The sequence below is a fragment of the Lampris incognitus genome, chromosome 1, assembly GCF_029633865.1.
Source record: "Lampris incognitus isolate fLamInc1 chromosome 1, fLamInc1.hap2, whole genome shotgun sequence".
NCBI classification, from domain to species: domain Eukaryota; kingdom Metazoa; phylum Chordata; class Actinopteri; order Lampriformes; family Lampridae; genus Lampris; species Lampris incognitus.
Window position 1 is genome coordinate 101,413,283 of NC_079211.1, and position 15,189 is coordinate 101,428,471.

Below are 15,189 nucleotides of genomic sequence, written 5' to 3' on the forward strand. Positions count from 1 at the left end.
TTTCCAAAACGCTGTTTGTCTGGTGAAGCCGTTCCTTTGTCGGTTTGGATTTGTGCTCTGGGCCGTTGTTGTGCTGAAAGCTGAAATTCCTCTTCATCTTCAGCTTTCTAGCAGACGCGTGAAGGTGTTACGCCAAAATTGACTGGTATTTGGAGCTATTCATGATTCCCTCCACCTTGGCTAAAGCCCCAGTTCCGGCTGAAGAAAAGCAGCCCCAAAGCAAGAAGCTGCCACCACCACGCTTCACTGTGGGTCTGCTGTTCTTTTGGTGATGGGCTGTGTTGTTTTTACATCAAACACACCTTTTGGGATTATGGTAAAAAAGTTCAGCCTTGGCCCCATCAGACCATAACACATTTTTCCACATGGTTTTGGAAGACTGGGTATATCTTTTTGCAAAATAGAGCCGTACTTGGGTGTTCTTTTGTGGGGGTTTTGTCCCTGTGAAAAGGCCTCCGTCTTGCCACCTACTCCATAGCCCAGACATATGAAGAATACAGGGGAGTGTTGTCACATGTAGGGAGCAACCAGTAGTTTGCAGAAATTCCTGCCGCTCCTTTAATGTTGCTGTAGGCCTCTTGGCAGCCTCCCTGACCAGTTTTCTCCTCGTCTTCTTATCAGTTTTGGAGGGACGTCCTGTTCGTGGTAATGTCAGTTGTGCCATATTTTCTCCACTTGTTGATGATTGTCTTCACTGTGTACCATGGTATATCTAATGCCTTGGAAATTACTTCCCCTGATCGACACCTTTCAACAATGAGATCCCCTTCATGCTTTGTAGGCTCTTTGTAGACCATGACTTTTGCAGCTTGAAGAAACCAAAGATGATGTCGGGAAAATCCTACAGGAACAGCTGAACTTTATTTGGGGTTAATCACAGTCACTTTAACTGATGGCAGGTGAACTATTATTTATTTATTGCCCCCCCTACCCCACTCTTCCGAGCCGTCCCAGTTGCTGCTCCACCCCCACTGCCGATCAGGGGAGGGCTGCAGACATGTCTCCACGTGCCTCCTCCGATACATGTGGAGTCGCCCGCCGCTTCTTTTCACCTGACAGTGAGGAGTTTCACCAGGGGGACGTAGCGCGTGGGAGGATCACGCTATTCCCCCCAGTTCCCCCTCCTCCCTGAACAGGCGCCCCGACCGACCAGAGGAGGCGCTAGTGCAGCAACCAGGACACATACCTGGCTTCCCACCTTCAGACACGGCCAATTGTGTCTGTAGGGATGCCCGATAAAGCCGGAGGTAACGCGGGGATTCGAACTAGGATCCTGTGTTGGTAGGCAACGGAATAGACCACCACATCACCTGGATGACCTACTAACTACTATTTAACATGAGTTTGAATGTGATTGGTTAATTCTGAACACAGCCACATCCCCAGTTATTAAAGGGTGCGCACACTTATGCAACCAGGCTATTGTAAGTTTTGTATTTTTTTATATCCCCTTTAAACCGTTCTTATTGTTTTCACTTTATTTTTAGAGTTTGCAACTTCACATTAAGGGTAGAAAAAGTTCTGACATGATTTATCTTGGTTTGACTTTTTTTTTTACATCACAAAAACGTGCCATCTTACCAGTGATGTGTAGAATTTTTATATCCACTATATATTTCACACACAAGGTTAATAGTGTAAGTAATGTTTTTCTTTTTTTTTTTTTCATTTTCCAGGGCCAAAAAGGAGATCCTGGACTTTCCCCTGGTCGTGCCCCAAAAGGAGAGAAAGTATGCAATATGTTACCCCCTTAGTCAGTAATGTCAGTTTTACTGTTATGCAGATATTTAAGACATTCAATACATCTCCATTTGTTATGTCTTTTAGGGAGAGATAGGTGCACTTGGGCCCCCTGGTCTGCTCGGCCAAGATGGACGAAAGGTAGGCGATCGATTTGGCTGACATCCTAATTTGAAGTCTGTGTTTCTGTGTGGGCGTGTGCAAGAGAGAGAGGATGTTTAAATCTGCTCCAGCGTAATCAATACGCTATTGTCAGTGGCCTGTACCTGTGAAGATTAAGCTTGGTTCTCATCCTTATTCCGCCTCGATTTTGACTGATGATTTTAGACAGGAATCACATGCTTTTTAAATGAATGAACATTATGAAGATCTAGTAAAGCACTAAGTACCCTCAACCTTGCCCACTTTGAAATGTGCTTCAGGGAAGGAATCTTTGAAGAGTGTTTGGAGGGCCTGGCCAAACACCTTCTCTCCCACTCTCTCTCACTTTCTGTCTCTCTCTCTCTCTCTCTCTCTCTCTCTCTCTCTCTCTCTCTCTCTCATGTTCTCTCTCTCTCTCTTTCTCTCTCTCTCATGTTCTCTCTCTTTCGTTCTAGTTCTAGCTTGCTCACTCTCTCATTCTAGTTCTATCTTGCTCGTTCGCTCTCTATCTTGTGCTCTCTCTTTTTCGCTCTCTCTCTCTCTCTCTCCTGTTCAGGATGTTTCAGCTGTGGTTTGGCAAGCGGCCTAACATGATGCAGGTGTCAAGGAGCACACCTGAGGCCTGTTATGTGTGTGTGCGAGTGTGTGCGCTTGTGTTCCTCTTCAATCTGAAGCATTAAAGGTTTGAATATTAGCGCTGTTACATCATCACCGCTAGCCCCCCTAAACCATGTAGACGATGGAGCAGAGTTCAAGTTTTGGTTGGAGCCGGGCTTGTGCTTTACAGTGCAGTCCACGGCTCTTCCAAGAGAATGTTATGTCATCTGCTCCCTTGATAACAGCTCCCCTGAAAAAGTAGGGCACGTTATGAATGTGGGTTAATTCTCTGTGCTTCTGCTGCCGCCAAAGACTGTTTATACATGTTGTTTGAGTTATTGAGACGCCAGCTGCAATGTTCAAGTTCTCTTGACAGGGAATGATGGTTAGCAGCGAAGCACTGTGTGGCCTTGCGGGCTTTCATCCATGGCCTTGTCCCAAAGAATGTTACTCCACATACACTAATTATTCATCTCCCCTGGTCCAGACTCTGCTCCATTTTCCCAAATGAATAGGACATAGCCGGAAAGAACAACGCAAGGCTCTATAGTTATATATACACACACAAGCACACACACACACACACACACACACACACACACACACACACACACACACACACAGAGGTGCACATGCTTATATGCAAACACTTGCAAATACAAACACGGTTTCGTGTTTACTGTCGATAGATGTGTACACAAATGCATGCATGCACACAAACGCACATGCACTGCAAAACCACAAAAAGAAAATCAGCGTTGTGTAAGATGACACCCCGCCTCAGCATCTGTTAAAAACAAAGCAGCAGAGAGCAAAGGGAGCAATTTCGAAAACATTTCCTCCTTTGAATTACGCTCGGTAGCTCATCGACACGCTAGCTTTTTATAGCGTGTGATCTGCTGAGAGCTGTATTCCTCAGCCACCATAGCACGAACCCAGCCATCAGCTGAGTCAATACAGTAGAGTCACTGTAGCACAGCCCAGCCATCAGCTGAGTCAGTACAGTAGAGTCACTGTAGCACGAACCCAGCCATCAGCTGAGTCAGTACAGTAGAAAGTCACTGTAGCACGAACCCAGCCATCAGCTGAGTCAATACAGTAGAGAGTCACTGTAGCATGAACCCAGCCATCAGCTGAGTCAGTACAGTAGAGTCACTGTAGCACAAACCCAGCCATCAGCTGAGTCAGTACAGTAGAGTCACTGTAGCACGAACCCAGCCATCAGCTGAGTCAGTACAGTAGAAAATCCCTGTAGCACGAACCCAGCCATCAGCTGAGTCAGTACAGTAGAAAGTCACTGTAGCATGAATCCAGCCATCAGCTGAGTCAGTACAGTAGAAAGTCACTGTAGCACGAACTCAGCCATCATCTGAGTCAGTACAGTAGAAAGTCACTGTAGCACGAACCCAGCCATCAGCTGAGTCAGTACAGTAGTCACTGTAGCACGAACCCAGCCATCATCTGAATCAGTACAGTAGAAAGTCACTGTAGCATGAACCCAGCCATCAGCTGAGTCAGTACAGTAGAAAGTCACTGTAGCACGAACCCAGCCATCAGCTGAGTCAGTACAGTAGAAAGTCACTGTAGCATGAACCCAGCCATCAGCTGAGTCAGTACAGTAGTCACTGTAGCACGAACCCAGCCATCATCTGAATCAGTACAGTAGAAAGTCACTGTAGCATGAATCCAGCCATCAGCTGAGTCAGTACAGTAGAAAGTCACTGTAGCACGAACCCAGCCATCAGCTGAGTCTGTACAGTAGAAAGTCACAGCGAGGGCAACATTCACAAACCAAAGGAATGTTAATTTGATAATGATGGCCAAAAGATGGAAGATTCTGTTGAGCATCTCTCACACACACACAGACAAAGTAAACACGCAAACAACTTCACACACAAACACAGAGTAATCTTGTCCTCAACTATTACACATTTTGAACAAGGGCTTTGGCGGGAACTACAACATCCTATTATGCAATCAGCTGGGGCTGACTGTGAAGGACCATCTGGTTCCTTGCACTCGCTGTAGTAAAGTGGGGAGGCCACCAATTCTGTGAACGAGCGCTCACTTCTCATCTTCTGAGTCACGGAAAGCGGAGTCATGGGAAAAAGCTCCTATTCTTCCAGCTGAATTATGGTAATTGCAGATTCCTGCTGGGTGTGGATGACTGTACAGACCGAGGTCAAGTGGTAGTAATGGATATCTCTTCCTGTTCGGAAAGATCAATTCAGGTGGGAATTGGGGACTGCATATTCACGTCCCCCGGTGCTAGCGGTAACGTACGTCTTGGAGGCTTTGTCGCTGACAACAGCGCTAAGCTTTTTAAAGCACCTTGTGTCCGCTTAATGAAAGCAAGGCAATCTGCTTGGCTCTGCTGAAGGCCGCCAGACACCTCATTGTTTGCAGCTGTGCTTAGCTCACTTTTCTTTTTTTTCCCCCTTAAATTTTGGGATTTGGGGCCAAAACTCATTACAAAACACTTTTGTATTCACAATTCCATCATCGGTTACAGTACCCCCAGATTTGAAGCTTGGACCAGCAACCCCCCCTTCACACCCCCCCACACGACCACCCCCCACCCCGCTGTCTAACCAGCATGTAAAACGATGACCTTAGTTTTACTGGGCCTCGGCTTTATGGGGACTTCATATCTGCCGCTGGGAGCCGTGTGCAGTATTTACTGGCCCCGTGCCAGAGAAAGCCTTCCTCACTGTGGGAAATTTGTAAAGATGTACGTAATGGGAAGGTTAGCTCGGAGTCGGTCAGCAGCCCGCTCGCTAAAATAAGAAGAGATGTTTGTGTGTGCATGTGTGTGTGTGTGTGTCAAGCTGAGAAACGGTGTAGTGTATTACCATCTCTGGACGGGTGCTCTCTGTACACAACAAGCCATGGTCACTGCACACTGGAACAGCACCCAGCTCTTTATTAAATGTGCAGCTCTCCAGAGTTTCCCTTCCTATTCCTGAACATTGTGTAATAATGTTCCCATGCCTTTAGTTTTTTTCCAAATCCATTTGTCCAGTAGAGAATATAATCCTTGCCAAGCGGATACTGTATGAAATGGGAATATGCATTCTTTTTTTTTTTGTTTTCATAAAACAATTAAATCCTATGGAAAAAAACAACGTATTATTTCTTCCAAAGTAGGCCTGTAAGAGACTGTTTCAGAGGGGTGGTAGGCAGCATCGCTGCAGTTGGCTAGCACACCATGGCAGGTCTTACAATAATTAATACTGTCTGCTGTTCTGCTTTTCTTAACATAGCATGCTGAATGGAGAATGTGTTTTGTTGCCATCTTTTGTGTTGAGCAACCAGTTTACGCCATTTGAAATGCTGTCCAGTCTGGAACGCTGTCCGGTGTCTGGAATGCTTGTATCTGGATAAGCACAAACAAACATACTCGCACGCACTAATGCACACACAAACCACACACTTCGGCGATGGACCACTTTTTTCCTTTCATTATAGTCTGCTGTACCGGCTGAGACCTATGGGGAACAGAGTAGAGAACTCGCTGTTTATTTTTGCCCTTTGGCTTCACTTGTAACTCTATTATTATTGGGTTCTTTCCAAAATTAATCCAGATTGTTCTCCGGATGCATTTTGTCATATCATCGTAATCTTCTGGGTTTATGACGATTCTTCCTAGAGCTGATAAATGACCTGGTTGGTTTTCTTTTAAATTGTCATTAGAGATTACAGACTGACTTCTGGGCTCTTGCGTTACTGTACTCGGCTGTACCGGGCTGACTGGAAGGCTTACACACTTTTTTGTCCTTCCCCGGTTATGTTGGCTCTCGAAGGGGAACTCTACTCTGATGCCTGTAAAAAAAATGTTTTTTTCCAATTTAGTTTTGTCTGTGTAAAAAAAGAAAAAATCCAATATTTAGAGTCTGGTAAAACCTAATGGTAAAAGTAGTGCTAACATTGTACAACAATACACCTTTGTGTTTTTCAAAAGTTGCAACTGGACAGAAAATTGGACAGAGACTTGAACAGGAAATTGGAAACCCACATATTTTTGAATCTAAAATTCTGTTTATTTTTGTGTGTTGTTTGGATGTTTTTAGTTCTGGTCAATTCCAATTGATAGAGTTCAAGAGTTGTTTTTTTTTCTTTGCTGCATACTTCTGTGGGGCCACAAAATCAGTGTCTGCCTAGATGTCTCTGGAGCAGCTCTGGATTTCACATCTTGATGACATCACAGTTTTGAGTGTCTCTCTGGCTTTGGGAGCGATGGTCCTCCGATGTCAAACAACATGAGTTGTACTGCCCCGGGGCATAGCAATAACATAAATCTTAAATTGAAATCATGTTTTATTGACCACAATGTGTGTTTGCAGATATAAAAAAATTGTCTGGTTGCGTTCCTTAAATAAAAACACAAGGGGCAGCACAGCACACTAAAGGTAGGACGGCTAAGAGTATGAAAATACTAAGGAAAGAGCACTAAGAATTTAAGTGAAGCTACATATCAGGCAGACAAAAGCAGCTAAGGGAGGGAGGTAATAGTAAAAGCATCTTGAACAGAAAGAGTCCAGAGAGAATCAGTAAACTAGATCATCTGCATTAAAGAACATCAACACTGAAGAAGAACTGTAAATTGCATTGTTGAGAATCGTGTTGCACTGGTGAAATAAAAAAAAAATAGTATGGACCCGTGGTAGCTGGGTTATAATTCTTGAATTTTAGTGGTATTCTCCTTTAAGTCCATCTTTCCCTTCCTTCAGGACTTCACAAAACAGACTAAGGCTGGTTTTACTATGACAGAACTCAAGCCCTGTTCAAACCACTACTTTACCAAATGACTCAGAACATTTATAGAAGGAGATGATAATCCTCATGTGTATACTCAGGGCTCCGGGTTTGAGAGTGCTCGGTATGGGTGCCGCTCAATGGTGGCCTTTGTGTTTACACTGATGCTAATCTCTACATCGGCGGAGGGAGTCTGTGGTTTACTTTGCGCTGCTGCTGACAGGCAAACCTAGTAGGTGGCAAGAGCGCGACAGCAGACATCACTAGACTACATACTTGAGACAGGGCTGAAAGGGTTGTCCCCTGGAGCTACCTTCTTTAACATGACCATACATAGGGGAACCTATTGCTGTACACTGCAAAACGTGATTTTTAAAGTTACTGTAATTCTGATCTTGAATCGAGTACAACGTGCAAGGCATATCATTCCATGGACACCGTAACTATAGATTAGCGACAAGATAATGTCTCTTTACTAACAAAGGAAGTTCTTGGAGCAAATTGATTGCATTTATATATCATCTAAACCCACCTACTCAGGCTGCAGTTTGCTGGGGAGAACCTGCAAACGTCACACATGGGCAGGGACCCCCTTACTGGGAAGTTCCAACCACTAAGCCACTGTTCAACCCCATTAAAATTATCCCTTAATCTCCTTTTTTTTCTCTCAATTTCTTTTGTTCAGTTGAAGGGAAATTAGAATTTACGGCTCAAGATTAGCATGAATGACCTGATGCATCATTAAAGTGTACCTAGTCTAATTCAATCTAGTAATCTTTGGAGTTTCAGGACCTCACAAAACTAGCTGGCGTGCTCCTTTGACACAACAGGGCCTGAAGATCTGGCTGCTTATTTTCCCTTGGCCACACTTGTTGCTCGATTACAATTTTATTTGCCTAATTAATGTCAAATTGTTCTCAGGATGGGTTTTGTGACAGTGTGCAGTGGTTGATACAGTTTGGTACATGTAGCCAAGTTGCCTGTTGTGTGCTACCGTTCTGTCCAAGTGAACAAACACTGTATTGGTCTGGCGTGGATGACACAAAACCATTTCTCTTGGGTTAATGATGATTTCCTGTGCTGCCAATATGAGGCCCACTGATTTCACAGTTATTACACTGGGGCCTCTTTTAAACTAAACCATCCAGATCCTTTTAAAGTTGCTTTTTATGCTTTCTTGCAAGGTAATGAAGCAGGAAACTCCCCAATTGGGAAACGTGATTTTAGTCGCCTGAATTGTCGACAGACACCAGTTATTCCAAATCCATAATAGATCCTCTTGAACTTGTAGGTGATAAACTCTCTAGCAGCAAAAGTCAGATTAAGTGTGACCACTGACATCATATGTTCCACCAAGTATTTTACATAATATTTCACTCCACAAGACATCACCTAATATTAATCCTGATTTTGTTATCAGAATATTAATATAAGAAAAAAGCAACCATCTGTAAAATTATTTCTAGTACTCAACTTTTAAAATCTTATTGCCATTAAAACATAATTTGAAGAAATTGCAAGGGGGGGGTGACATATATATATATATATATATATATATATATATATACATACATACACACACACACACACACACACACACACACACACACACACACACACACACACACGTTCACTCATTTTCAATTCAAATGGTCTTGTTTAAAGAATTCTGTTCAAATGGTTGAAACTGTACTGGAAACAAGTGGAAGTATGGTACCCTGTTTGGAGATTTGATTTGTTTCCCCACATATTTTAAGCACATTTTTGTTGCAGTGTTTTGCTAGTGTACATCTGATTTAAGAGCAGGCTTTTTTTGCGGTGTATGGTAGGCTATTGTTTTACCACTAGGTCTTGTAGGAGGGTATATTAACACAATTTATTGCTCCTTCATTAACAGGGACAAAAAGGTCATCCCGGCCCCCCTGGTCTCCCAGGTGAACCTGTAAGTAATTTTTCCCTGCTGTCTCTCCACTATGATAAGTACCATACATTTTGTTTTGTACATGGTGTAAATAAATGAATATGGTATACATGGATAATAACATGTATGATTTCTTCCTCAATATCTGTTGCAAGTCTACCAAGCTGAGTGAGGCTTTCCCTTTTTTGCATTAAGCTTTCAGCCGCAGCAAAGAAACAAAACAAACAAATCACAAAGGAGCTGTCTGAAAAGCTGCCAGTGGCATCTCAAAACAACTACAACTGTGGCTTTTTTTCCCCCCTGTCAACAATCCCTCCTCTGTCTCCCCGAGACTCCGGCGTGCCGACTAACCCGTGGTATTGTGGCGTCTGGCTGAAAGCTACCCGGCGTCTTCATCACTGTACGTCAACATAGGTTCATCCACTGAAGAAAAGAGCCAAGACTATGTTGTCAACAGAGACAGTTCCCTGAAGCCTCAGACGAGGCTCTCCAGTTGGAGCAAGAGAGAGGGGGGATTTACAGAGATGTACGGAGATGTTAAGAGAGATAGTGAAATAGTGAAGGATTGAATGAAATATAGTTAGAAGAAGGCACTTCTGTCCTCATCCAGAGAGGAAAGTTGAAGAGACAGAAGTAATAAAAGATGAGAGGGTTTGAAGGAAACGTTAAGAGGAATCTTCCTGTCCTTGAGTAGAGAAGGACGGTCAGCAAGAACATATCACCACCAAGGAAATGTTAGCAGGAACACTGAGCAAATTTCTTTTTTGGCAGATATGTAAGTGGGCCAAATGGACTCAACACCCGGTCACTCCTCCTCCTCCCCCTCTCTTCTCTAGGATTCTTCCCTTATACAAATACTGCTCACTATCACTGGGAGGAATGTGCTGTGTCACACAGGGAGAGCCCTGGACTGTCTCCTCTGGCTCTCTTTAGTGAAGTATTCCTCACAGCTGAAAATAGCCAAAATAACTCCAGCTAGTTAACTACACATCACTACTGCCCATACTGCAGCAAGACCTACTGATACAATTCGTATTCAAAGGAAGACTGGTATTTTTTAACCCAAGCCCTATGTTCCTACCATTAGGGGTCAAATTGATTAAGTATTGAGCAAGCTAGCATTAGCCGATTGCTGCGCACCAAGCTTTAACTGGCTGACGCTATGCATTCCTTATGGGCAATAACACTCACCAAGTAATGTCCAATAAAAGAGCTTTTTTGGTACTAACATGCTCAGTGTTTTGAGAAGTCTGAAAGCACCCTCTATTATGAGAGTCCAAGTACAGTTGGTCATCGCAGTTATAGACCTTTTTTATGTATTTTCCTTTACTTTTTCTTTTTTTTGCACTTCTCTTCAACGCTCTCATGCTTCCATTGTTGTCTTCCTCCAACAATTTACACTTCATGGGATTACAGAGCGAGATTTCTGCTCTGGGTTAGAAATGAATTGCTATCTATATACATATATACAGACGGGTAACAGATTAAAAGAAAAACTGACATTGAGTGTCTTAGTGAAGTTTTGGGCCACCACGACCCTCCTGAACAGCTTCAGTGCTCCTTGTCATAGATTCTACAAGTCTCTGAACTCTACTGGAGGGATGAACACCATTCTTCCAAAAGATATTCCCTGATTTGGTGCTTTGATGATGGTGGTGGAGAGTGCTATCTAACACACTCCAGAATCTCCCATAGGTATTCAACTGGGTTGTGATCTGATGACTGCAAAGGCCATAGCATATGATTTGCAATTCTCATACTCATCAAACCATTCAGTGACTGCTCATGCCGTGTATGGGGGCATTGCTATCCTATAAGAGATCACCTCCATCAGGATAGAAATGTTTCATCGTAGGATAAAGACAGGGGTGGCATTTCTGTGTCTGCAGGAGGCACTGTTGCACATGGGGCCACAGCTTACAGAGGGCCTGGGAAATTTGCAAGTTAAGTTTTAGGCACGGGCCCGGTGCACCTGTTTTGCAAGGCCGTATGTATTATTTCAACCCATATATAATATTACCTAATTCAAGCATAGTCCTATATATTGCGGACAGCACTTATGCGTCATGGTGTCGCCAATGATTTCTTCTCACCAACAGTCACCACATAGCCTAAGCCATCATCATAAACCCATCGACTGAGAATAGAATACATTTATTATTACTTTTACATTTCTGTGGAAAATTTTATTTCTTTTCATTGTGATGCCAAAAACTGCTGGCAAATTTGCTATGGCAAAGCTGTTGCCACTGGGGGGTTCAGAATGGAAGGCGGACACTATTCAGTAACACAGACTTTTTTTTATTTAATTTAATACAGTCTTTTATTCATTTCACACGGGCCAGTACGCTCTGGTGCCGGAGCCACTGACTTGCTCTTTTTTTTCAGAGCTTCGTATTGCTTCTCTCTCTCTGTTTCTCCCCACGCTATGTTCTGCTGTCTCTTTAACAGTGTCTGTGTCAGTCAGTCCACGAGGACCCAGCTTTACTGAGGTATAGTTTTTCATTTTGACGCACCTGAGGCTGATCACTAATCAGCCTCCATATTGCGTCTGCTCTCCCGTGAACCATGCGCCCTCTCCGTGCTTGCAGCCCAGGCTAAAATACACCCCGATACCACATACCCCCACTGCCCGAATTAGGCCGGGGAAACACCCCCCACCCCCGAGTGAGAGAAATCAGCCATGACCATCTGTGCCCCCAGCCTATGGATCACCTTGAACTTAAAAGGCTGTGGGGCCAGACACTAATGGGTGATCCACACATTTGCATCCTTCATGCAGTCGAGCCGCTGGAGTGGTGCATGGTCCGAACAGAGGGTGAATGAGTGCCCTCGGAGGTAGAAGCAGAGGGCATTGACCGCCCATCTGATGGCCAGACACTCCTCTATGGTGCTATACCTTCTCTCTCTGCCAACTTATCACTGATGTACAGTGGTATCGACTCCCTACACCTCCTGAGACAAAATGGCCCCTGCCCTCTGTCTGACGCATCGGTCTGCAAGACTAAAGGAGAGAGAAATTAGGAGTATGGAGCAGCAGCTCCCCACAGAAGGCTTGTTTAACCCTCTCGAATGCCACCTGACACTGCTGCATCCACTGGACTGGATCTGTGGCAACCTTTCAGGTGAGGTTGTTCAGTGGACTAGTCAGCTCTACAAAGGCAGGATGAACCACCTGTAGCAGATGGCCAGTCCCAGCAATGCCCTCAAATGCTTTTTTGTCTCAGACCTTGGGCTGGCCGCAGTCGCTGCTGTCTTATCTATCTGGGGATGCACCAGTCTGTGGCCTAAGTGGTACCCCAGGTACCATACCTCCCACCACCAGACCGCACAATTTTTATGGGGTGGCTGTGAGCACCGCCTGCCTCAAGGAGTCGAGCACTGCTGCCACATGCTGCATATGCTGGTCCCAGCTGCTACTGTGGATAAGATCATCCAAGTAGGCGGCAGCATACGCAGTGTGTGGTTGCAGCATCCGGTTCATTAGGCATTGAAATGTGGCCGGAGTCCTGAACAGCCCGAATGGAAGTGTCACAAATTGGTGCAAACCACTCCAGCTTAGAGAGAGCCATTTTTTCCTTAGACTCTGGAGACAAGGGAATCTGCCAGTAGCCTTTGGTTAATCCAGTGTCGTAAAAAAGCAAGCAGAGCTAAGCCAGTCCAGGACTTCATCGAGCCATGGAATTGTATAGGCATTGAACTTGACACATCATTCACCTTGCGGTGGTCTACACAGAACCATATAAACCCATCAGACTTACGCACTAGGACAATAGCGCTATACCAGTCATCGCCAGGCTCCTCTATTACCCCATTTCCAGCATGGCCTTGACTTCTGCCTGAACAGTTTTTTTGTATTCAGGCAGCTGACACGAATGTGAGCAAACAATCACGCCTGGTGATGTCGCTATGCGGTGTTGTATGAGGTTTGTGTGTCCTGGCAAGTAGTGCTGCAACCAACGACTATTTTGATAGTCGACTAGTCATCGATTGTTGAAACGATTAATCGACTAGTCAGATAATGAATCGCACAAAACAATAGCTCTTATTTAGCGATCAGCTTTTAAATTTGGCTTGAGGTTGTTTTAGGCATGTGCTAACTAACAATAAAGACAATAAAGATGAATACTTAAGACATCTTTTATTAAACTTTGCTGCTCATTAGACTACTACTGATATAAAAGATAAATAAAAATTATTGATCAGCGATCTTAATAGTATTTCTTCATAAATTCTGTCGTTATATTAAATATATAATTGCTTAAATCAAATATATAATTGCTACTGTGTGTGTGTGTGTGTGTGTGTGTGTGTGTGTGTGTGTGTGTGTGTGTGTGTGTGTGTGTGTGTTTGTGTGTGTGTTTATTAAACGCTTACCTTCAGAAAGGTTGTCTCATATTTCTTGTCCATCAAGTGGGTGAAATGGGTTCTGGATGGCAGGGTGTGTTCGGGGTTGAACTGGCGAATCATTTGTTGAAACCCTTCACCATCAACCATGGAGAGTGGCCTCATGTCATTGACCACCATGTTTCGTATCGACTCGGTGAGAGCAGTCGCTTGCTGAGGCGTACACGTCTGGTTCCTTTGCATAAAGCCATCCATAAAGCCATCCATGGTACCTTTACTCTTCTTCGGGGTCGGACTGCATAAATTTGATTAAAAAAAACATTTGTCAAACAAATGGGTAAAATTGCTCTTTTAAACTCTTAGAATCCTGCACGCAGGTATAGACGGGGTTGTGTTGGCTTTATGTTAATGTTAAAAGCCAAGACAACTCCGTCTATACATTGCTAGCTAGCTAACAAGCTAACTATCTTACCGAGGCACGTCCGCGTCGTCCAGATGTCCAACGTGCCTACTATCTTTCAGATAGTCCTTTACTTTGCCAAGTTGAGGGTGAATGCTCCCAGACTCTAGATGTTTTAGGACGCGAAGGTGTCGCATCGGCCGCTGTCATTTTGCTATTTTGTTTACCTGTCCTGTCCTTTCCGCTTCCGTTGCCGATCGCTTTTGCGCATGTGCAACTCAGAGAGCTGGGAAGAAAGCGAGACGCCTCACTCCTTCGCTACTTCCGTCACCAGCTCCGGTGATACGACGTGAAATACATGCGCGGTGACGTAACCGACGAATTGTCGACAATTAAGTTCTTTGGCAACTAATTTTGTCATCAATTTCTGTCGACTACGTCGATTAATCGTTACACCCCTACTGGCAAGGGGGAGAACAAATCAGCAAAGCGCTGTTGCAACACGGCAACCTCGGCTTTCTTGAGGCGGGGGGGGGGGTCACAATGGAGGGAGGCAGGATTGTTCGATTTTTGTATCTCCGGTCCCAACTCATCTCTCTCTGATACCACCATGACCAGAGAAACCGGGCACCGCCTCTTCCCATGTTTTCAGGATATTGAGGTGTTAAATGTGGGTTGGGCCTCCCTATCATTACGTAGGATCTCATAGTCGACATCCCCCACCCGCCATATGACCATGAAGGGCCCTTGCCACTTGGCGAGTAATTTGGAGCTGGACGTTGGGAGTAATATCAGGACTTCATCTAACAGTGCAAATTGACATAGTTGTGTTCCTCTGCACTGTTGCCATTCCTGGGCCTGGAGCAAATTCTCCCGTGATAACTGCCCCACTGTATGGAGTTTTGCTCCCAGGACATACTGCACTTCGTTTCATTGGCTCTTGGACCGGTCACCCAGTTTTCTGTAATTAGGTCCAACACACCTCTCGACATAGCGCAGGATTCAACCGTTTTTCCAAATTGTGGCTATCCTCGTGCACGTCCTTACAAATTATATTTTTGAGCGTTTTGTTAAATCTCCACAAGCCCGTCTGTCTGGGGGTAATACATACTTGTGCAGATTGATTTTATGTGTGTGTGTGGCGGGGGGGGGGGGCTGTGATGGACTGGCGGCTTGTCCAGGGTATCTCACCACCTGCCGCCCAATGACTGCTGGGATAGGCTCCAGTATTGCTGCGACCCTGAGTAAGGATAAGCGGTTTGGATAATGAATTAATTAATTCATGTGC

At 44.5% G+C, this 15,189-nt stretch overlaps 1 protein-coding gene across 3 annotated transcripts in view; it reads left to right on the forward strand.

Moving 5' to 3' along the window:
* Window positions 1-15,189, forward strand: part of col27a1b (collagen, type XXVII, alpha 1b) — a 98,916-nt gene that overhangs the window by 33,463 nt on the left and 50,264 nt on the right. For all 3 annotated transcript variants that reach the window (XM_056275701.1, XM_056275711.1, XM_056275718.1), the window contains 3 exons: window positions 1,677-1,730; window positions 1,828-1,881; window positions 9,131-9,175. In XM_056275701.1, coding sequence (XP_056131676.1) covers window positions 1,677-1,730; window positions 1,828-1,881; window positions 9,131-9,175 — 153 coding nt within the window. The remainder of the gene's footprint in view (window positions 1-1,676; window positions 1,731-1,827; window positions 1,882-9,130; window positions 9,176-15,189) is intronic.